Source organism: Hemitrygon akajei, chromosome 6 (genome assembly GCF_048418815.1).
Source record: "Hemitrygon akajei chromosome 6, sHemAka1.3, whole genome shotgun sequence".
Taxonomy (NCBI): Eukaryota; Metazoa; Chordata; class Chondrichthyes; order Myliobatiformes; family Dasyatidae; genus Hemitrygon; species Hemitrygon akajei.
In genome coordinates, this window is record NC_133129.1 from 111,704,360 (window position 1) to 111,726,992 (window position 22,633).

A 22,633-nucleotide genomic window follows, 5' to 3' on the forward strand; every position below is an offset into this window, starting at 1 on the left:
TCCTCATCCTCACTGTCCCATTCCTCACCCTCTCTCCACTACCAGAAACATCCTCATCCTCACTGTCCCATTCCTCACCCTCTCTCCACTACCAGAAACATCCTCATCCTCACTGTCCCATTCCTCACCCTCACTCCACTACCAGAAACATCCTCACTGTCCCGTTCTTCACCCTCACTCCACTACCGGAAACATCCTCATTGTCCCGTTCCTCACCTTCACTCCACTACCGGAAACATCCTCATCCTCACTGTCCCGTTCCTCACCCTCACTCCACTACCAGAAACATCCTCATCCTCACTGTCCCGTTCTTCACCCTCACTCCACTACCGGAAACATCCTCATTGTCCCATTCCTCACCTTCACTCCACTACCGGAAACATCCTCATCCTCACTGTCCCGTTCCTTACGCTCACTCCACTACCGGAAACATCATCACCCTCACTCCACTACCAGAAACATCCTCATCCTCACTGTCCTGTTCCTCACCCTCACTCCACTACCGGAAACATCCTCATCCTCACTGTCCCGTTCTTCACCCTCACTCCACTACCGGAAACATCCTCATCCTCACTGTCCAGTTCTTCACCCTCACTCCACTACCAGAAACATCCTCACTGTCCCGTTCTTCACCCTCACTCCACTACCGGAAACATCCTCATCCTCACTGTCCCGTTCTTCACCCTCACTCCACTACCGGAAACATCCTCATTGTCCCGTTCCTCACCTTCACTCCACTACCGGAAACATCCTCATCCTCACTGTCCCTTTCCTCACCCTCACTCCACTACCGGAAACATCCTCATTGTCCCGTTCCTCACCTTCACTCCACTACCGGAAACATCCTCACCCTCACTGTCCTGTTCCTCACCCTCACTCCACTACCGGAAACATCCTCATCCTCACTGCCCCATTCCTCACCCTCACTCCACTACCGGAAACATCCTCACCCTCACTGTCCCATTCCTCACGCTCACTCCACTACCGGAAACATCCTCACCCTCACTGTCCCGTTCTTCACCCTCACTCCACTACCGGAAACATCCTCATCGTCACTGTCCCATTCCTCACCTTCACTTCACTACCGGAAACATCCTCATCCTCACGGTTCCGTTCTTTACCCTCATTCCACTACCGGAAACATCCTCATCCTCACTGTCCCGTTCCTCACCCTCACTCCACTACCGGAAACATCCTCATCCTCACTGTCCCATTCCTCACCCTCACTCCACTACCGGAAACATCCTCACCCTCACTGTCTCATTCCTCACGCTCACTCCACTACCGGAAACATCCTCACCCTCACTGTCCCGTTCTTCACCCTCACTCCACTACCGGAAACATCCACATCCTCACTGTCCCGTTCTTCACCCTCACTCCACTACCGGAAACATCCTCATTGTCCCGTTCCTCACCTTCACTCCACTACCGGAAACATCCTCATCCTCACTGTCCTTTCCTCACCCTCACTCCAGCACCGGAAACATCCTCATTGTCACGTTCCTCACCCTCACTCCACTACCGGAAACATCCTCATCCTCACTGTCCCATTCCTCACGCTCACTCCACTACCGGAAACATCCTCATCCTCACTGTCCCGTTCCTCAACATCACTCCACTACCGGAAACATCCTCATCCTCACTGTCCCGTTCCTCAACCTCACTCCACTACCGGAAACATCCTCATTGTCCCGTTCCTCACGCTCACTCCACTACCGGAAACATCCTCATCCTCACTGTCCCATTCCTCACGCTCACTCCACTACCGGAAACATCCTCATCCTCACTGTCCCGTTCCTCAACCTCACTCCACTACCGGAAACATCCTCATCCTCACTGTCCCGTTCCTCAACCTCACTCCACTACCGGAAACATCCTCATCCACACTGTCTCATTCCTCACGCTCACTCCACTACCGGAAACATCCTCATCCTCATTGTCCCGTTCCTCAACCTCACTCCACTACCGGAAACATCCTCATTGTCCCGTTCCTCAAGCTCACTCCACTACCGGAAACATCCTCATCCTCACTGTCCCATTCCTCACGCTCACTCCACTACCGGAAACATCCTCATCCTCACTGTCCCGTTCCTCAACCTCACTCCACTACCGGAAACATCCTCATCCTCACTGTCCCGTTCCTCACCCTCACTCCACTACCGGAAATATCCTCATCCTCACTGTCCCATTCCTCACGCTCACTCCACTACCGGAAACATCCTCATCCTCACTGTCCCGTTGCTCAACCTCACTCCACTACCGGAAACATCCTCACCCTCACTGTCCCGTTCCTCACCCTCACTCCACTACCGGAAACATCCTCATCCTCACTGTCCCATTCCTCACGCTCACTCCACTACCGAAAAAATCCTCATCCTCACTGTCCCGTTCCTCAACCTCACTCCACTACCGGAAACATCCTCATCCTCACTGTCCCGTTCCTCACCCTCACTCCACTACCGGAAACATCCTCATCCTCACTGTCCCGTTCCTCACCCTCACTCCACTACCGGAAACATCCTCATCCTCACTGTCCCATTCCTCACGCTCACTCCACTACCGGAAACATCCTCATCCTCACTGTCCCGTTCCTCAACCTCACTCCACTACCGGAAACATCCTGATCCTCACTGTCCCGTTCCTCACCCTCACTCCACTACCGGAAACATCCTCATCCTCACTGTCCCATTCCTCACGCTCACTCCACTACCGGAAACATCCTCACCCTCACTGTCCCGTTCCTCAACCTCACTCCACTACCGGAAACATCCTCATCCTCACTGTCCCGTTCCTCAACCTCACTCCACTACCGGAAACATCCTCATCCTCACTGTCCTGTTCCTCACCCTCACTCCACTACCGGAAACATCCTCATCCTCACTGTCCCGTTCCTCACGCTCACTCCACTACCGGAAACATCCTCATCCTCACTGTCCCGTTCCTCAACCTCACTCCACTACCGGAAACATCCTCATCCTCACTGTCCCGTTCCTCACGCTCACTCCACTACCGGAAACATCCTCATCCTCACTGTCCCGTTCCTCAACCTCACTCCACTACCGGAAACATCCTCATCCTCACTGTCCCGTTCCTCAACCTCACTCCACTACCGGAAACATCCTCATCCTCACTGTCCCATTCCTCACGCTCACTCCACTACCGGAAACATCCTCATCCTCACTGTCCCATTCCTCACCCTCACTCCACTACCGGAAACATCCTCATCCTCACTGTCCCGTTCCTCAACCTCACTCCACTACCGGAAACATCCTCATCCTCACTGTCCCGTTCCTCAACCTCACTCCACTACCGGAAACATCCTCATCCTCACTGTCCCGTTCCTCAACCTCACTCCACTACCGGAAACATCCTCATCCTCACTGTCCCATTCCTCACGCTCACTCCACTACCGGAAACATCCTCATCCTCACTGTCCCGTTCCTCACGCTCACTCCACTACCGGAAACATCCTCATCCTCATTGTCCCGTTCCTCACCCTCACTCCACTACCGGAAACATCCTCATCCTCACTGTCCCGTTCCTCAACCTCACTCCACTACCGGAAACATCCTCATCCTCACTGTCCCGTTCCTCAACCTCACTCCACTACCGGAAACATCCTCATCCTCACTGTCCCGTTCCTCAACCTCACTCCACTACCGGAAACATCCTCATCCTCACTGTCCCGTTCCTCAACCTCACTCCACTACCGGAAACATCCTCATCCTCATGTCCCGTTCCTCACCCTCACTCCACTACTGGAAACACCCTCATCCTCACTGTCCCGTTCCTCAACCTCACTCCACTACCGGAAACATCCTCATCCTCACTGTCCCGTTCCTCAACCTCACTCCACTACCGGAAACATCCTCATCCTCACTGTCCCGTTCCTCACCCTCACTCCACTACCGGAAACATCCTCATCCTCACTGTCCCGTTCCTCACCTTCACTCCACTCCCGGAAACATCCTCACCCTCACTGTCCCGTTCCTCACCCTCACTCCACTACCGGAAACATCCTCATCCTCACTGTCCCGTTCCTCAACCTCACTCCACTACCGGAAACATCCTCATCCTCACTGTCCTGTTCCTCACCCTCACTCCACTACCAGAAACATCCTCATCCTCACTGTCCCGTTCCTCACCCTCAATCCACTACCGGAAACATCCTCATCCTCACTGTCCCGTTCCTCACGCTCACTCCACTACCGGAAACATCCTCATCCTCACTGTCCCGTTCCTCAACCTCACTCCACTACCGGAAACATCCTCATCCTCACTGTCCCGTTCCTCAACCTCACTCCACTACCGGAAACATCCTCATCCTCACTGTCCCGTTCCTCAACCTCACTCCACTACCGGAAACATCCTCATCCTCACTGTCCCGTTCCTCACCCTCACTCCACTACCGGAAACATCCTCATCCTCACTGTCCCATTCCTCATGCTCACTCCACTACCGGAAACATCCTCATCCTCACTGTCCCGTTCCTCAACCTCACTCCACTACCGGAAACATCCTCATCCTCACTGTCCCGTTCCTCACCCTCACTCCACTACCGGAAACATCCTCATCCTCACTGTCCCATTCCTCACGCTCACTCCACTACCGGAAACATCCTCACCCTCACTGTCCCGTTCCTCACGCTCACTCCACTACCGGAAACATCCTCATCCTCACTGTCCCATTCCTCACGCTCACTCCACTACTGGAAACATCCTCATCCTCACTGTCCCGTTCCTCACCCTCACTCCACTACCGGAAACATCCTCATCCTCATTGTCCTGTTCCTCACCCTCACTCCACTACCGGAAATATCCTCATCCTCACTGTCCCATTCCTCACGCTCACTCCACTACCGGAAACATCCTCATCCTCACTGTCCCATTCCTCACGCTCACTCCACTACCGGAAACATCCTCATCCTCACTGTCCCGTTCCTCAACCTCACTCCACTACCGGAAACATCCTCATTGTCCCGTTCCTCACCCTCACTCCACTACCGGAAACATCCTCACCCTCACTGTCCCGTTCCTCACGCTCACTCCACTACCGGAAACATCCTCACCCTCACTGTCCCGTTCCTCACGCTCACTCCACTACCAGAAACATCCTCATTCTGACTGTCCTGAACCCACATGCTGGAGTTAGTATAGTCAAGTGGCCTCACTATGGGCCTGGTACCAAGCTCATGAGCAGTCCTGGGGCAGACACCACTATCCCTGGATCTTCAATAGCACCCACAGTCTGTTCCAGGGGGTCGGGTAGGCTGGCCCCCTACTTGCCACTATTGTTCTCTACCGTGCCTCATCCCATTAGCCTCCTTGGTCTGAAAGTAGGGCTTGACCCTCTTGGTCTTGCCTACCTCCGCACCTGGGTGGCCTTGTTCTCCCATCCTTCAGCACTCTCGATCTCCCCACTATCACGACCCAGGCACTCCGCTCCTTCGGGGAGTATGGTGATGCAGGAGTTCTCTGGATCCCATCAGACCTTGGGGACCGATGACCTCCAGAAGGGTAATTTGCTTCTGTGGACTCTACAGTCCAAGAGACCAACCCCGTTACTTCACTTAATGACACATTAGCCCCTTGAGCAAGACCCTGTGCGGCAGTGGTACCCATCTAACCAGAGGTTGCAAGCCATCCGTCCTCGCCAGAGTTAGGAGTTACAGCGGAGGAAGGGGGAACAGGGAGAGGGGTGAGGCCCTGCGGTGCCCTCCTGTGCCACCCAGGTGGATTTAGTGGTCTGACGTTTAGGGCAATTCTTACAGATATGCCCAAACTCCTTGCAGACATGGCACTGCCCAATCCCAGCAGATCCAGTAATGCTTCCTTTTACGCCACACGTGAAAGTACTCCTCAGCCGTTCCAGCTGAATGAATACCTCACGATGGAGGACATACACATGCCCAAACTGACCTGTCTTGCTGGAGAAGTATACAGGTTACAGGTGACTTCCCCTCACGCAAAGAATACAGGTGAGGGCAGAGGTCTACTTTGTGGAGATGAAGGTGCAGGTCACCTTCTGTATGGGGCCTGGCATGGACTCCTTCCACTTTTAACCCCCTGCTCAGGGCCAGGGTCACCTCTCTAGCTGAGGGTACAGGAATATTGCATTGCATAGTGTTGTTTGGAATTAACAGTCTGAAAGGAGGTGGCCTACAGGATTCTTCCTGTCCTGTGTAGGAACTAGATCCCACCATTCTGGAGCTGCAGCCCACCATGTTAAAGCCCCACACAGTCTGAAATCAAAATATCACTGAATTAACACAGTCACAGCACTTAGCAGACTTTCAAAGAGCAGTTCTAGGAAGAGAGAAAGGATAGGAGTCTCCTCCAGACAGGTAGGAAGTGGCCTTCCTGCTGCGCAGCCAGGTCACTCCGATGTTCCTCCATCCAAGCCCCAGTCCAAGGATCTGCGCAAAACTCTTCATCCAGTTGTCCCGGGCTGAGCCCTCCAGGTCGCAGGGGGTTTACTGATGTTAACAATTGAAGAAATCTGCCCCAGCTCCCAGTAAAAGTTGCATATACAAAACTTTGGTAAGCCACCATCCACCATCACTGCTGCAGCCCGATCACAGACTCAACAAAATTCGGCAAAAGAGTCGTCCTCCAAGAAGAAAATTGCAGCATTCTACTGCCAAAGTTGAAGTACCTCTCTCCTACACCTTCCTTCATCCTCGTCACCATTCTTCAGGGTTTATTTTGAAAGAAGTCAACTTTTCTCGAGGGCTTATTCTCTCCCACAGTGTGACCCTCCCTCAGTTTGACCATCCCACAGTAATGCTAGCTGTCAACACCTTGAAAAGAAAAGGGAGAGGAGGGAAGGGGATGGAGGAATGTCAGGCCTAGGCTTACCTTGACAGTACAACAATCATGGCATATAGGTCGATAGCGCTATCTGCCACCCTCTTCAGCAAAAACTGCTCATCTGCAAGAATCCAAGATAACAAAGGGTTACAACCTGTGCACACTGACCTGGGCATCCTGGGCAAGAGCCGGTGTTGCCGATCACACTCCACACACTGACCTGGGCAAGAGCCGGTGTGGCCGATCACACTCCACACACTGACCTGGGCAAGAGCCGGTGTAGCCGATCACACTCCACACACTGACCTGGGCAAGAGCCGGTGTGGCCGATCACACTCCACACACTGACCTGGGCAAGAGCCGGTGTGGCCGATCACACTCCACACACTGACCTGGGCAAGAGCCGGTGTGGCCGATCACACTCCACACACTGACCTGGGCAAGAGCCGGTGTGGCCGATCACACTCCACACACTGACCTGGGCATCCTGGGCAAGAGCTGGTGTGGCCGATCACACTCCACACACTGACCTGGGCATCCTGGGCAAGAGCCGGTGTGGCCGATCACACTCCACACACTGACCTGGGCAAGAGCCGGTGTGGCCGATCACACTCCACACACTGACCTGGGCAAGAGCCGGTGTGGCCGATCACACTCCACACACTGACCTGGGCATCCTGGGCAAGAGCCGGTGTGGCCGATCACACTCCACACACTGACCTGGGCAAGAGCCGGTGTGGCCGATCACACTCCACACACTGACCTGGGCAAGAGCCGGTGTGGCCGATCACACTCCACACACTGACCTGGGCATCCTGGGCAAGAGCCGGTGTGGCCGATCACACTCCACACACTGACCCAAGTGGTCACATGTCTCGAGTCACCCAGAAGAGGGCTGCTCTATCTGAAAGCTAGTGTTGAGAAAGTCTAGAGCAGAGGGTGTCTGCAGAAATCAGGGAGCCTTCTCACAATGACCACCCCTCCGTTTCCCAGCTCTGCTTGAGGATTTGCTGAGCATGCCAGTTCACCTGCCCTGGCTGACCCCTGCAGGGAGAAAGGATTGTTTATCCAGAGGTCTCGTTACATCTGTTGTGTCCCCAGAAGCAGTGGTAATGGTTGTCTTGTATTTCTGACAGGAGGCTATTCAACTATCAGGTCCAAACCAGCTCCCAGGAAGCAGTCCCAAGAGTCCCATTCTCCTCTCTCATGATAGGTCAAGTGTCTGGGTAAACGACAACTGTTTATTTCCCTTCATAGATGCTACCTGACCTGATGAGTTCCTCCACGATTGCTATGTATTGTTTCTCTCCCATTTCCCTGCAACTAATTCTCATTGACATGTGTCCATTGCTTCTCCTTGAACAACAATTTAAAGCCTGCATTTACTTTATTTGGTTGCACAACTCCATTGGAAAAATGGATCAATGGTCCAAGATCTTTTTGATGGCTTCTCTCCAAAGGTATTCCCTTTCTCCCGTCCATTCCTCCCCTAGTATAACCCTGTCAAAGACATTCCTTATTGTCCCAATCATACCTCCCCTGGTCTCACGCTTTCACAGATATCCCTTTCTCCTCTCCCTGCGTTTCCTGCCTGATCGCACTCTTATCAAAGATATTTTCTTTTCTCCTGATCATTCCTCCCCTAGTCAGACACTGTGACAGATATTCCCTTCCTCCCGTCTATTCCGCCTGGATTCTCTCTGTCACAGATATTCCCGCTCTCCCGTCTATTTTCCCCGGTCTCACCCTGTCACAGATATTCCTGTTCTCCCGTCTATTCTCCACTGACTCACCCTGTCACAGATATTCCCTTTCTCCCATCTGTTCCCCACGGACTCATCCTATCACAGATATTCCCTTTCTCCCATCTATTCCTGCACCGGATTCACTCTGTCACAGATATTCCCTCTTTCCTGTCTATTCCCCACACATATGATGGGTCCAGGACAGGTCCTCTCAGATAGATACACCCAGGAATTTCAAGTTACTGACCCTCTCCACCTCCAATCCTCCAGTGATTACTAGCTCACAGACCTCTCGTTCCCCTCTCCTGAAGCCTACAATCAGTTCCTTGGTCCTATTGACACTGAGCGAGGGGTTGTTGTTATTACACCACTCAGCCAAGTTTTCAATTTCCCTTCTGTCTGTAGATTCATCACCCCCTTTGATACAGCCCACAACAGTGGTGCCATAGGCAAACTTGAAAACGGTGGTGGAGCTGTACTTAGCCACACAATCATCAGTGTACAGCGAGTAGACACGGGGGCTAAGTACACATCCCTGCGGTGCTCCTGTGCTGATGGAGATTGTGGAGGAGATGTTTTTGCCAGTCTGAACTGACTGGGGTGTACAAGTGAGGAAATCCAGGAACCAATTGCATAAGTGGGTATGGATGCCCAGGTCTTCGAGTTTATTGATTAGTTTTGAGGGGATAATGGTGTTAAATGCTGAGCTGAATTCGATAAAGAAAATCCTGATGTATGCATCTTTGCTGTCCAGATGTTGCAGGGTTGTGTGAAGAACCAATGAGATGGCATCTGCTGTAGACCTGTCGCTTCAGTGAGTGAATTGGAGCCGATCCAAGTTGCCATTCAGTCAGAAGCTGATGTGGTTCAACACCAGCCTCTCAGAACAATTTATCACTGTGGATGCAAATGCCACTGGGTAATAGTTACTTAGACAGGTTACCACACTCTTCTTGGGCATTGGTACGATTGAAGCACACACTGCCGGAGTGAAAGGTTGAAGATTCCTGTGAATATATCAAGCAGTTAGTTGGCACAGGTCTTCAGTACTCAGTTAGGTACTCTGTCTGGACCAGATGCTTTCCTTGGATTCATTCTCTTGAAGGCTGCCTGCACGTCACCTTCAGATACTGACACCAAAGGATCATCGGGAGACATGGGGGTGCGCGATGGTTCCTCCCTGTTCTGGTGGTCGAAGTGAGCAGAGCAAGCACTGAGCTCATCTGGAAGCAAAGCTCTGCTGTCCCCTATGTCATATGATTTAACTTTGTAGGAAGTTATGGCATTCAAACCCTCCCTCAGCTATTGGGCACCTCTTGTTGATTCTTATCTTATCTAGAGTCTCTTCAGCTGAGAAATGGATTTCTGGAGATCATATCTACGTCTGTCCGTCGCTTGTAGCATTCTTGATTTCCAGACTTGAATGCCTCTGATTTGGCTTTCAGCAGGTTCTGGATTTCATTGTTCATCCAAGGCTTCTGATTGGGGAAAACCATAAATTACTTTCTGGGGACACACTCATCCAGTGCTGTCTGTAAAGACCCTGGTGTATTCATTCAGGTCCTCCGACGAGTTCTTGAACACAGAACAGTCCACTGACTCAAGGCAATCCTGTAACTGTTCTTCAGCCTCCCATGACCACCTCTTAATTGTCTTGATCTCTGGAGCCTTGTCCTTTAGGCTCTGTCTGTATACAGTAACAGCAGTACAGCCAAATGATCCAACTTGCCAAAATGCGGTCTCAGAAAGGAACGACAGGCATTCCTTATTGTTCTGCAGCACCGTCTAGTGTGATGGGACCTCTGGTGCAAAAGGTCACGTGATGGTAATAACTGGGCAGGGTTTTCTTCAAACAGGCCTGGTTAAAGTCACTTGAAATGCGTCAGGATAGGCCACTTCCTATTTGCAGACAGCGTTCTGTGGTCTCACTAGTGTTTGCTTATAATTGGCCGCAGGTAGTATGTTAACTCCGGTCACGATCAAGGATGAGAATTCCCAAAGCAAGTAGAATGGTCTACATTTAATTGTTAGTTTTTCTAAATCAGGGAACAAGAAATTGACATAACCTCAACATCCGTGCACCAACGAGAATTGACTAAAAAGCATACACCACCACCTCCTTCCTTATCAAAATTCAAGGTTGGATAGCTGTGTCCAGTGCATTCACTGTTAACCAAGTCCCAATGCAACAAACAATGGAGATCAGCCTCATCTGCCTCTGATACAGCAGTCAATCTTATTTTCAAGTGACTGTATATTTGCCAACAAGATGCTTGGAAGAGGAGGTCTTATTCCCGTGCTTCAACCTGGTTTGAATCTCACCTCTCCTGCCACATTTTCAACCATGGGGTTTACCCTTAAAGGCACTGTGCTTAACTACTCTGTATTTAACTGTCAAACATCATTGATGTGATTTCTTAGTCCGCTGTTAAGAGGAAATTTACATGGATTCACTCTGTCACAGATATTACTTTTCTCCTTTCCATTCCTCTGCTGGTCTCACCCTGCGGCAGATATTCCCTCTCTCCTGTACATTCCTCCCCTGGTCTCATCCATTTCACAGAGACTCTCTTTCTACTGTCCGTTCATCCTCGGTTTCACCCTGTCACAAATATTCCCTTTCTTCTCTCCATCCCTCCCCTGCCCACTTTTCATCTTAACTCAATTGGTAGTGTTTCTCTCAATACTGATCAATGATCTCCACTTGAAATGTGAAGTTTGCTTCTCCCTCCGCAGATACTGCCTGACCTGCTGTGTGCTTCCAACATGTTTTGTTGTTATTTCAGAATTTCAGCACCTGCAGGCTTTTAGTTTTGAAGCCTGAAGGCGCACACTCAGTGATTCAGGAACAGCTTCTTCCTCTCTGCCATCCAATTCCTAAATGGACACTGAACCCATGAACATTACCTCACCACTTTCTATTTTTGTTTCTTTGCTCTACTTATCTTAAATTAACTACTTAACAGACACATATATACTTAACGTAATTCAATTTTTTCCTCTATATTTATTTATCATGTATTTCATTTTATTGCTGCCGTAATGTTAACAACTTTCATGACGTACGCCAGTGATATTAAACCTGATTCTGATTAATTAATGCTACAATGTGGCAAACGATGGAGACAAGATTACACAGAATGAGCTTCTGCAGGTAGCAGTACAAAGAATGGACACTTCATCTGCTCTTTGTGGTAGTGGAGGTGAATACATCGGCGTGGAGTTGGAAGTGTAAGCCATTGTCAGTGTTTGAACTTTCTCACCATTGTGAAGGGGTGAGCTGGGTCCCAGGGACAAAAGCGAAGGCTGTAGCAGGCCGCTTGGCATTAAACAGGAAATTAGAAATGCGTGCAATAAAGGAACAGTAGTTATAATGGGTGACTTCAATCTACATATAGATTGGGTGAACCAAATTGGTAAGGATGCTGAGGAAGAGGATTTCTTGGAATGTATGCGGGATGGTTTTCTGAACCAACATGTCGAGGAACCAACTAGAGAGCAGGCCATTCTAGATTGGTTACTGAGCAATGAGGAAGGGTTAGTTAGCAATCTTGTCGTGTGAGGCCCCTTGGGTAAGAGTGACCATAATATGGTGGAATTCTTCATTAAGATGGAGAGTGACATAGTTAATTCAGAAACAAAGGTTCTGAACTTAAAGAAGGGTAACTTTGAAGGTATGAGACGTGAATTAGCTAAGATAGACTGGCAAATGATACTTCAAGGGTTGACGGTGGATATGCAATGGCAAGCATTTAAAGATCGCATGGATGAACTACAACAATTGTTCATCCCAGTTTGGCAAAAGAATAAACCAGGGAAGGTAGTGCACCCGTGGCTGACAAGGGAAATTAGGGATACTATCAAGTCCAAAGAAGAAACATATAAATTAGCGAAAAAAAGCGGCACACCTGAGGAGTGGGAGAAATTCAGAGTGCAGCAGAGGAGGACAAAGGGCTTAATTAGGAAAGGGAAAAAAGATTATGAGAGAAAGCTGGCAGGGAACATAAAAACTGACTGTAAAAGCTTTTATAGATATGTGAAAAGAAAAAGATTGGTCAAGACAAATGTAGGTCCCTTACAGTCAGAAACAGGTGAATTGATCATAGGGAACAAAGACATGGCAGACCAATTGAATAACTACTTTGGTTCTGTAGTGCTGTCCGTGTTGTGATTGTTATATGGTTCTGTCTTCACTAAGGAGGACATAAATAATCTTCCGGAAATAGTAAGGGACCGAGGGTCTAGTGAGATGGAGAAACTGAGGGAAATACATGTTAGTAGGGAAGTGGTGTTAGGTAAATTGAAGGGATTAAAGGCAGATAAATCCCCAGGGCCAGATGGTCTGCATCCCAGAGTGCTTAAGGAAATAGCCCAAGAAATAGTGGATGCATTAGTGATAATTTTTCAAAACTCCTTAGATTCTGGATTAGTTCCTGAGGATTGGAGGTGGCTAATGTAGATAGATAGATAGATAGATACTTTATTCATCCCCATGGGGAAATTCAACTTTTTTTCCAATGTCTCATACACTTGTTGTAGCAAAACTAATTACATACAATACTTAACTCAGTAAAAAATATGATATGCATCTAAATCACTATCTCAAAAAGCATTAATAATAGCCTTTAAAAAGTTCTTAAGTCCTGGCGGTTGAATTGTAAAGCCTAATGGCATTGGGGAGTATTGACCTCTTCATCCTGTCTGAGGAGCATTGCATCGATAGTAACCTGTCGCTGAAACTGCTTCTCTGTCTCTGGATGGTGCTATGTAGAGGATGTTCAGAGTTTTCCATAATTGACCGTAGCCTACTCAGCGCCCTTCGCTCAGCTACCGATGTTAAACTCTCCAGCACTTTGCCCACTTTTTAAAAAATGAGGGAGAGAAAAACCGGGGAATTATAGACCGGTGAGTCTGACATCAGTGGTGGGGAAAATGCTAGAGTCGGTTACCAAAGATGCGATAACAGCACATTTGGAAAGAGGTGAAATCATCGGACAAAGTCAGCATGGATTTGTGAAAGGAAAATCATGTCTGACGAATCTTATAGAATTTTTTGAAGATGTAACTAGTAGATTGGATGTGGTATATTCAGATTTTCAAAAGGCTTTTGACAAGGTCCCACACAGGAGATTAGTGTGCAAACTTAAAGCACATGGTATTGGGGGTATGGTATTGATGTGGATAGAGAATTGGTTGGCAGACAGGAAGCAAAGAGTGGGAGTAAACAGGACCTTTTCAGAATGGCAGGCAGTGACTAGTGGGGTACTGCAAGGCTCAGTGCTGGGGCCCCAGTTGTTTACAATATATATTAGTGATTTAGACGAGGGGATTAAATGCAGCATCTCCAAATTTGCAGATGACACGAAGCTGGCCGGCGGTGTTAGCTGTAAGGAGGATGCTAAGAGGATGCAGGGTGACTTGGATAGGTTAGGTGAGTGGGCAAATTCATGGCAGATGCAATTTAATGTGGATAAATGTGAGGTTATCCACTTTGGTTGCAAGAACAGGAAAACAGATTATTATCTGAATGGTGGCCGATTAGGAAAAGGGGAGGTGCAACGAGACCTGGGTGTCATTGTACACCAGTCATTGAAGGTGGGCATGCAGGTACAGCAGGTGGTGAAAAAGGCAAATGGTATGTTGGCATTCATAGCAAAAGGATTTGAGTACGGGAGCAGGGAGGTTCTACTGCAGTTGTACAAGGCCTTGGTGAGACCGCACCTAGAGTATTGTGTGCAGTTTTGGTCCCTTAATCTGAGGAAAGACATTCTTGCCATAGAGGGAGTACAGAGAAGGTTCACCAGATTGATTCCTGGGATGGCAGGACTTTCATATGAAGAAAGACTGGATCGACTAGGCTTATACTCACTAGAATTTAGAAGATTGAGGGGGGATCTTATTGAAACGTATAAAATTCTAAAGGGATTGGACAGGCTAGATGCAGGAAGATTGTTTCCAATGTTGGGGAAGTCCAAAACGAGGGGTCACAGCTTAAGGATAAAAAGGAAGCCTTTTAGGACCGAGATGAGGAAAAACTTCTTCACACAGAGAGTGGTGAATCTGTGGAATTCTCTGCCACAGGAAACAGCTGAGGCTGATTCATTGGCTATATTTAAGAGGAAGTTAGATATGGCCCTTGTGGCTAAAGGGATCAGGGGGTATGGAGAGAAAGCAGGTACAGGGTTTTGAGTTGGATGATCAGCCATGATCATACTGAATGGCGGTGCAGGCTCGAAGGGCCGAATGGCCTACTCCTGCACCTATTTTCTATGTTTCTATGTTTTTAAGCCTGCTACATTGTCCATCATAATCATGGCTGAGCTGACCCAGACCTCGTGTGCAGGTTCTTCATTGTCCTCACTTCCCTGATATGCATACTTCATCTTTAAACCCCACTCTCCCCTGCATTCCCGCACCCCCCCAATGATTCCACTTCCATAATCCTCCAGGGTAGAGAATTCCAGGAATTCTCAAAGTTTCAACTCCTCTCTGAACAGCAATTCCAAGGCTGTGATCCCAAAATAGAATTACAGAGGCAACAGGCCACAAGATTAATCCTTTCCTCTCTCCCGCTCACACATGAAGGTGATGCATACACTCACCTACAATTTTCTTCCCGTATTTCAACAGCAAATCTTCTGTGCAGCCACCAAACCTTTCGATTGCTTTCACCAGCTGTAATGTAAACACAGAATATGTCACCCTAAAGAGAACTTTTTGTAACATCCATCTCGTTAACCAAGATTGGGTGTGGAAGGAAGGGAGGGAGCCCATCAACACTTCAAGTCAACAATCCAGTTTTTCTCTCTCCTTTAATCCCTTAGGCTAGTTATAAAAATCCAAATGAGCTATGAAATTTCCAGAGAAAATATATCCCTTACAGGGACAAAAACCCAGCAGATTTAACAGGTGGGAGAAATTACAGCTGATGTTTACATCAAGGGCTGATAAAGCTGGAGGCTAGTCCTGTAGAGTGAGTGAGTGAGAGAGAGAGATAGAGAGAGAGAGAGAGCCTGTGTGCGAGAGACAAATACAGGCAGTCCCCGGGTTACGTACGAGTTCCGTTCCTGAGTCCGTCTTTAAGTCGGATTTATATGTAAGTCAGAACAAGTACATCCGGTATTATTTAGTGTCAGTTAGTCAAACGTTCGTCTTAGTATATATTTTACCTTTCTATGTATATAAAACACTTAAGAAACGTATGTATTCCAATAATTAAACCACTGCGTTGCTTAGTAATAATTGTAGCTTTCATTGGAGGAGGGCCTTTCACATGCTCCATTATTCTCACTTTATCCTTTATCCTTTAAAATTGTTCTGATTGTTGACCAACTGCAGCCTAACTCTTTTCCAATTTCTGATGGCGTTTCACCTCTTTCAAACGCTTTATTACTTGCACTTTATTTTCAATCGCGATCGCTTCCCATCAATGGAACAGAAATACTGCGGGTGGCAGGGCCCGACCTCTGCCGGCTCCCAAGGTCCGCTGGATCCTAAGGACCGCCACACTGAGACAGGCTAAATGGGAAAAGTGGGGGTTGTGCTGGGTTTGGGTATTTGATCCTCCACAATATTCCTCGTGGGAACTTAAACTGGAGGTGGCAGTGTTTTTTTAACGAGGTTGAGTTGCGAGCTCAACATCAACCCAACACGGATGGTACGGGAGTCACTGGATCGACAACAACCTGGCACGCTCAGGAGCGGTCTATCACTGGATCGAAGTCAGGAACCTCCATTCTCCAGCCCGGCGCTGATCTCACTGTGCCACCAGCCGACTGGAACGGGGTGGGGGGGCGGGGTCAGGGTGAATCTTACTAAGAAAAATTTAAGCCAAATACAAAGTTAAACACTCAACAGTGTCAACGGCAACGACTTAAAATGGCAGACAGCGTCGCAATCTGACTTAAAATGGTGGATGGCATTCTCCTTCCTTGGTTCGTAAGTATGAGTTGTCCGTAAGTCGGATGCTCATAACTCGGGGACTACCTGTATTCCCTTTCTTCTCTCCATCCCTCCCCTGCCCACTTTTCATCTTAGCCCAATTGGTAGTGTTTCTCCCAAAACCGATCAATGATCTCCACTTGAAATGTTAAATTTGCTTCTCCCTCCACAGATACTGCCTGACCTGCTGTGTGCTTCCAACATGCTTTGTTGTTATTTCAGAATTTCAGCACCTGCAGGCTTTTAGTTTTGAAGCCTGAAGTCGCACACTCAGCGATTCAGGAACAGCTTCTTCCTCTCTGCCATCCAATTCCTAAATGGACACTGAACCCATGAACATCACCTCACCACTTTCTATTTTTGTTTTTTTGCACTACTTACCTTAAATTAACTACTTAACAGACACATATATACTTAACGTGATTGTTTTTTCCTCTATATTTATTTATCATGTATTTCATTGTATTGCTGCCGTAATGTTAACAACTTTCATGACGTACGCCAGTGATATTAAACCTGATTCTGATTAATTAATGCTACAATGTGGCAAACGATGGAGACAAGATTACACAGAATGAGCTTCTGCAGGTAGCAGTACAACGAATGGACACTTCATCTGCTCTTTGTGGTAGTGGAGGTGAATACATCGGCGTGGAGTTGGAAGTGTAAGCCATTGTCAGTTTTTGAGCTTTCTCACCATTGTGAAGGGGTGAGCTGGGTCCCAGGGACAAAAGCGAAGGCTGTAGCAGGCCGCTTGGTCCTTCAAGCCTGCTTCGTTGTCCATCATAATCATGGCTGAGCTGACCCAGACCTCGTGTGCAGGTTCTTCATTGTCCTCACTTCCCTGATATGCATACTTCAGCTTTAAACCCAAAGAGGGGCTTGTTTCACTGTTGTTCATTTATTGCTTGTTGTGTTCTGTGTTGTTCAGCCAAGTATTATGGGCATGCTTTGATAGCGACACTTGCGGGTGTAATCTAGAACTTCACCAGCCCTTTAAGAACAGGGATGAGGAGGAATTTCTTTAGTCAGAGGGTGGTGAATCTATGGAATTCATTTCCGCAGATGACTCTGGAGGCTAAGTTATTAGTTATATTTAAAATGGAGTTTGATAGGTTCTTGATTAGTCAACGGTTACAGGGAGAAGGCAGGAAAATGGGGATGAGGGGGTCATAAATTCGGCCAAGATGGAATGGCAGAGTATCCCAATTCTGCTCCTGTTGTCTTATGGTCTTATGTGTTAGCTGTTAACACAAACGATGCCTTTCTGTGTATGTTTCAATGATAAATAAATCTGCATCTGAATCAGGAAATGTGGTCCATCCATGGTTGATTTGAGAAGTTAAAGATAGTGTTAATGTCAGGGGGCTTATAAAGTTGTCTTAAACAGCAAAGGGACTGAGAACAGGGAGCATGTGAGGACTCACCAAGAAGTTAATCAGAAACAAAAAGTGAATAAGTGTGGGCAGATGAGAAATAGATAGAATAATAATAATAATAATAATAAATAAATAGACTGTAAGAGCTTTCCCAGGTACATAAAAGGAAAGCAAAGCGAGGACAAGTGTGAGTTCCTTACGGACAGTGATGGGTGAAATTATGAATGGGGTACGTGCAGATGACAGGAAAATTTAAACTACTCCTTTGTGGGCATAGGGTAAAACAACCTACCAGGGCTACCAGAGATCCAAGGATTTGGTGAAAGTGAGGAATTGAAAAGGACAAATATTAGTCAGAGAACAACATTTGGGAAGTTAGTGAAAGGATCTGAGGTGAAGGGGTAACACACAAAGTGTTGGAGGAACTCAGCTGGTCAGGCAACGTCTATGGAAGGGAATAAATAGTTGATGTTTTAGGTTGAGAACCTCCATCAGGATTGGAAAGAAAATGGTGAGATAGCCAATAGCAGAAGGTGGGGGAGGAGTACAATTTAGCAGGCGTTAAGTACTCCAGCATATCCTTAGGCTGTGTTGGTTGTTAATGCAGACACCTTCACTGTATGTTTTGATGTACTGTGATTTTGAGCTGAGCAGCCCACAGACTAGATGGCACCAGCTCTTACCTGATCTAATGGAATGAAGGGCTTGATCTCAGACAGACGGTGTCATGCGTTAGACAGACGGTGTCATGCATTCAGAGATGCTCTTCTACACAACATTAGTGTAACGCATGGTTATTTGACTTATTGTTGCCTTCCGTTCAGCTTGAACCAGTCTGGCCATTCTTCTCTGACCTCTCTCATTACAAGGACATTTCACCCTCAGAACTGCTGCTCGCTAGAAGATTTTATGTTTATCCACACCATTCTCCGTAAACTCTTGAGACTGTTGTGCGCAAAAATGTTAGAGAATCAGCAGTTTCTGATATACTCAAAAAATCCCATCGGGCACCAACAATCAAATCATTCCACAATCAAAGTCACCTACATCACATTTCACCCACATTATGATGTTTGTTCTGAATATCAGCTCAGGCCCTTGACCATGTCTACAAAGTTCAAGGCAAATTTACTATCGAAGTATGTATGTGTCACCATATACAATCCTAAGACTCATGTTTTTTCAGGCATACTCAATAAATCCATAATAGAATAACAATAATAAAATCAATGAAAGACTGCATCAACTCAGGCATTTATCCAGTGGGGGGGAAGGGAGGGAGCTGTTTCAGTCCTTGACACAGGTAACTGTACTAATTTAGTCAAAACTGGGCTGCTAAATTTACACAAGGGTAACTTAACAAGTTAGGCTGAGTCAGCAGGTTTAGATGACTGGCAAGAAGCCAAGAGATGAAATGGACTGAAGAGAGAGAGGGAGGCGGTTACAGATCAACAGTGACTCAGTGCGAAATCAATCAGAAGGGGACAGATCCATGTGGCTCTGGCCAAGCATGGTTCTCTGGGGAGTTTTCTTTCTACGGTCCAAAATTAATCAGAAGGGGACAGATTAATGCAGCTTTAGCCAGGCATGTATGGTTCTCTGGGGAGTTTTTGTTCTACAGTGGAAATAGTAGGGTGTTAATTTAAGAACTTACTACTCATTTCAAGTCTGGATAAAGTCTGATTTTACATTTAAGGAACCACTTTACCAATATTAAGAATTAAGAAACTGACTCAGCTGTGGCTTGGTGACAGTATTTTCTTGCGGTCGAGTGACTGGATGTGTTTAGTCCAAATGACCTGAGCCTCTATCACAAGTCAACTTTGTCAGTGGGTCAGTATAGAAGGGAACCCGCCTCTTCAGTGGGACAGCAGAGGAGTACAATGAACAGTTGTTGGAACAGTACGATCTTGAAGGTATTAACGCTGGGTGTTGCATTGTGCAAGGGGCAGTGCCGAGCAAGTGATGTAGCAGCCAAGACAAATGAGCAGAATTCAGTCATTCAATGCATCGTCTCTGGCATTCCAAAATGGCTGATTTATTTTCCCTCTCAACCACTTCTCCTGCCTCCTCCCCATAACCTTTGACACTCTTACTAATCAAGAATCTATCAACTTCTGCCTTAAATTAATCCAACAGCTTGGTCTCCACAGTTGACTGTGGCAATGATTCACCACCCTCTGGCTAAAGAAAGCATTAGACCCTTTTTTAGACCATGAGACCATAAAACATACAAGCAGAAACAGGCCACATGGCCCATCGAGTCTGCTTCACCATTCAATCATGGCTTATCCATTATACCCTCCTCAGCCCCACTCTACGGCCTTCTCCCTGTAACCTTTGCTGCCGTGTCTAATCAAGAACCTATTAAGCTCTGCCTTAAATACACCAAACAACCTGACTTCCACAGCTGCCTGTGGTAACAAATTCCACAAACTCACCATCCTCTGGCAATAGAAATTTCTCCACATGTCTGTTTTAAATGGACACCCTCTATCCTGAGGCTGTGCCCTCTTGTCCTAGACTCCCCCACCATGGGAAACATCCTTTCCACATCTAGTCTGTCTAGGCCTTTCAACATTCAAAGGGTTTCATTGTGATCCCCTCATTCTTCTAAATTCCAGTGAGTACAGACCCAGAGCTATTACATGTTCCTCATATGATAAACCTTTCATTCCTGGAATCATCCTTGTGAACCTCCTCTCAACCCTCTCCAATGACAGCACATTTTTTCTCAAGATGAGGAGCCCAAATCTGTCCAAAATACTCAAGGTGAAGCCTCACCAGTGTCTTATAAAGCCTCAACATCACATCCCTGCTCTTGTATTCCAGACCTCTTGAAATGAATGCTAACATGGCATTTGCTTTCCTCACCATTGACTCAACCTGCAAATTAACCTTTAGGTGTTCTGCACAAGGACTCCTAAATCCCTTTGCATCTCAGATTTTTGGATTTTCTCCCCATTTAGAAAATAGTCCACACATTTATTTCTACTACCAAAGTGCATGACCATGCATTTCCAACACTGTATTTCATTTGTTACTTTCTTGCCCATTCTCCAAATCTGTCTAAGTCCTTTTGCAGCCTTTTGGTTTCCTCAACACTACCTGCCCCTCCACCAATCTTCGTATCACCTGCAAATTTGGCAACAAAGACATCTATTTAATCACATAAAAAGAAGTGGTCCCAACACCGACCCTTGTGCAGCCAACCAGAAAAGGATCTTTTTATTCCCACTCACTGCCTTCTACCGAACAGCCAATGCTCTAACCATGTCAGTAACTTTCCTGTAATACCATGGGCTCGTAACTTGATAAGCAGTCCATGTACAGCAACTTGTCAAAAGCCTCCTGAAACCTCCAAATATACAACATCCACTACAACCCTTTTAACTATCCTACATGTAACCTCCTTAAAGAATTCCAACAGATTTGTCAGGCAAGATTTTCCCTTAAGGAAACCATGTTGACTTTGCCCTATCTTGTCCGGTGTCACCATAACCTCATCTTTAACAAACTGACTGCAACATCTTACCAACCACTGAGGTCAGGCTTAACTATCCTTTCTGCTGCCTCCCTCCTTTCTTAAAGAATGGCGTGAAATCTGTAAATTTCCAGTCCTCTTGCACATTGCCAGAATCTAATCATTTTTGAAAGATTGTTTCTAATGCCTCCACAATCTCTACCACTTCGAAAAGGACTTCTGTGTATTCTGAGGCAGTGCCCTCTGGTCCCAGACTACCCCACTATAGGAAATATTCTCCATAGCAGGGTAACAGGGCCCTTCCGGCCCAATGAGCCTGCTACGCCCAATCACATCCATGTGACCAATTAACCTGATCTGTCTCTGAGATGTGGGAGGAAGCACCGAGGGAAGCCGCGCGGTGATGGAAAGAACATACAAACTCATTACAGACAGAATCGCTGACCGCTTCTCCACCCTTCCACTCCCCCATTAAAAAAGGACTTGAAACCCAACACACACAGAGAATGCTGGATAAACTCAGCAGGTCAAGTAGCACCAATGGAGGGGAATATACAGTTGATGATTCAAGCCAAGATCTTTCATCAGGATTCATTCTGAGGCCCTTAATCAGGTGTCTTGATGAAGATTCTTGAGCCAAAATGTTGACTGTTAATTCCCTTTCACTGTTTAGTGCCCAAGATTTACAGTATCTGCAGAAACTCTTGTGCTTTTGGTATTAAACCATGGTCTATTCTGCTCTTTTTGATGAATGTAAATGTTAGTATGCAAGATTCTGAAGAGAGATGTGGAGTCCTCCCCAGTGCCCCATCACCAACAATCCTGTCAGTCTACTTCCCCAGAGCAGGACACCACATTGCAGACTCACTGCTGTTCATAGACTCAATAGAATGGCAGCTGTGACTCAGGCACAATTCAGAGTAGCAGATCACTGGGCTCCTCTAGCCTGCTGCTTATTCCTGCCCTTCTTGGTCACCTTTCACTGCAGCAGTAACACCTGACCATGTCATTCCCTTGAGTGGGGCGTGACGGGACAACCCCGAGGTCAAGGGCAACGGAAAAACATATTTTCATTAATGCACAAACAAGAGAAAATCTGAGCATTGCAAACAAAATACTGGAGGAACTCAGCAGGTCAGGCAGCATCTCTGGGAAAAATAAGTACAGTCGACATTATGGGCTGAAACCCTTTGGAAGGCCATTTTCAATATGTCCAGGAGTGCCCTGGAAGATGTGCACAGGCCTTGTGAGCTCAATTCGTTGCCAGTGTTGCCA

General features: G+C 47.3%; 1 protein-coding gene across 1 annotated transcript in view; it reads right to left on the reverse strand.

Annotated features, from left to right (window-relative positions):
- Positions 1-22,633, reverse strand: part of LOC140729384 (very long-chain specific acyl-CoA dehydrogenase, mitochondrial-like) — a 66,086-nt gene that overhangs the window by 37,463 nt on the left and 5,990 nt on the right. Inside the window, exons 4-5 of the mRNA XM_073049061.1 lie at positions 15,157-15,229; positions 6,858-6,930 (exon numbers count right to left, since the gene is read on the reverse strand). Of these exons, the coding sequence (XP_072905162.1) occupies positions 6,858-6,930; positions 15,157-15,229 (146 nt within the window). The remainder of the gene's footprint in view (positions 1-6,857; positions 6,931-15,156; positions 15,230-22,633) is intronic.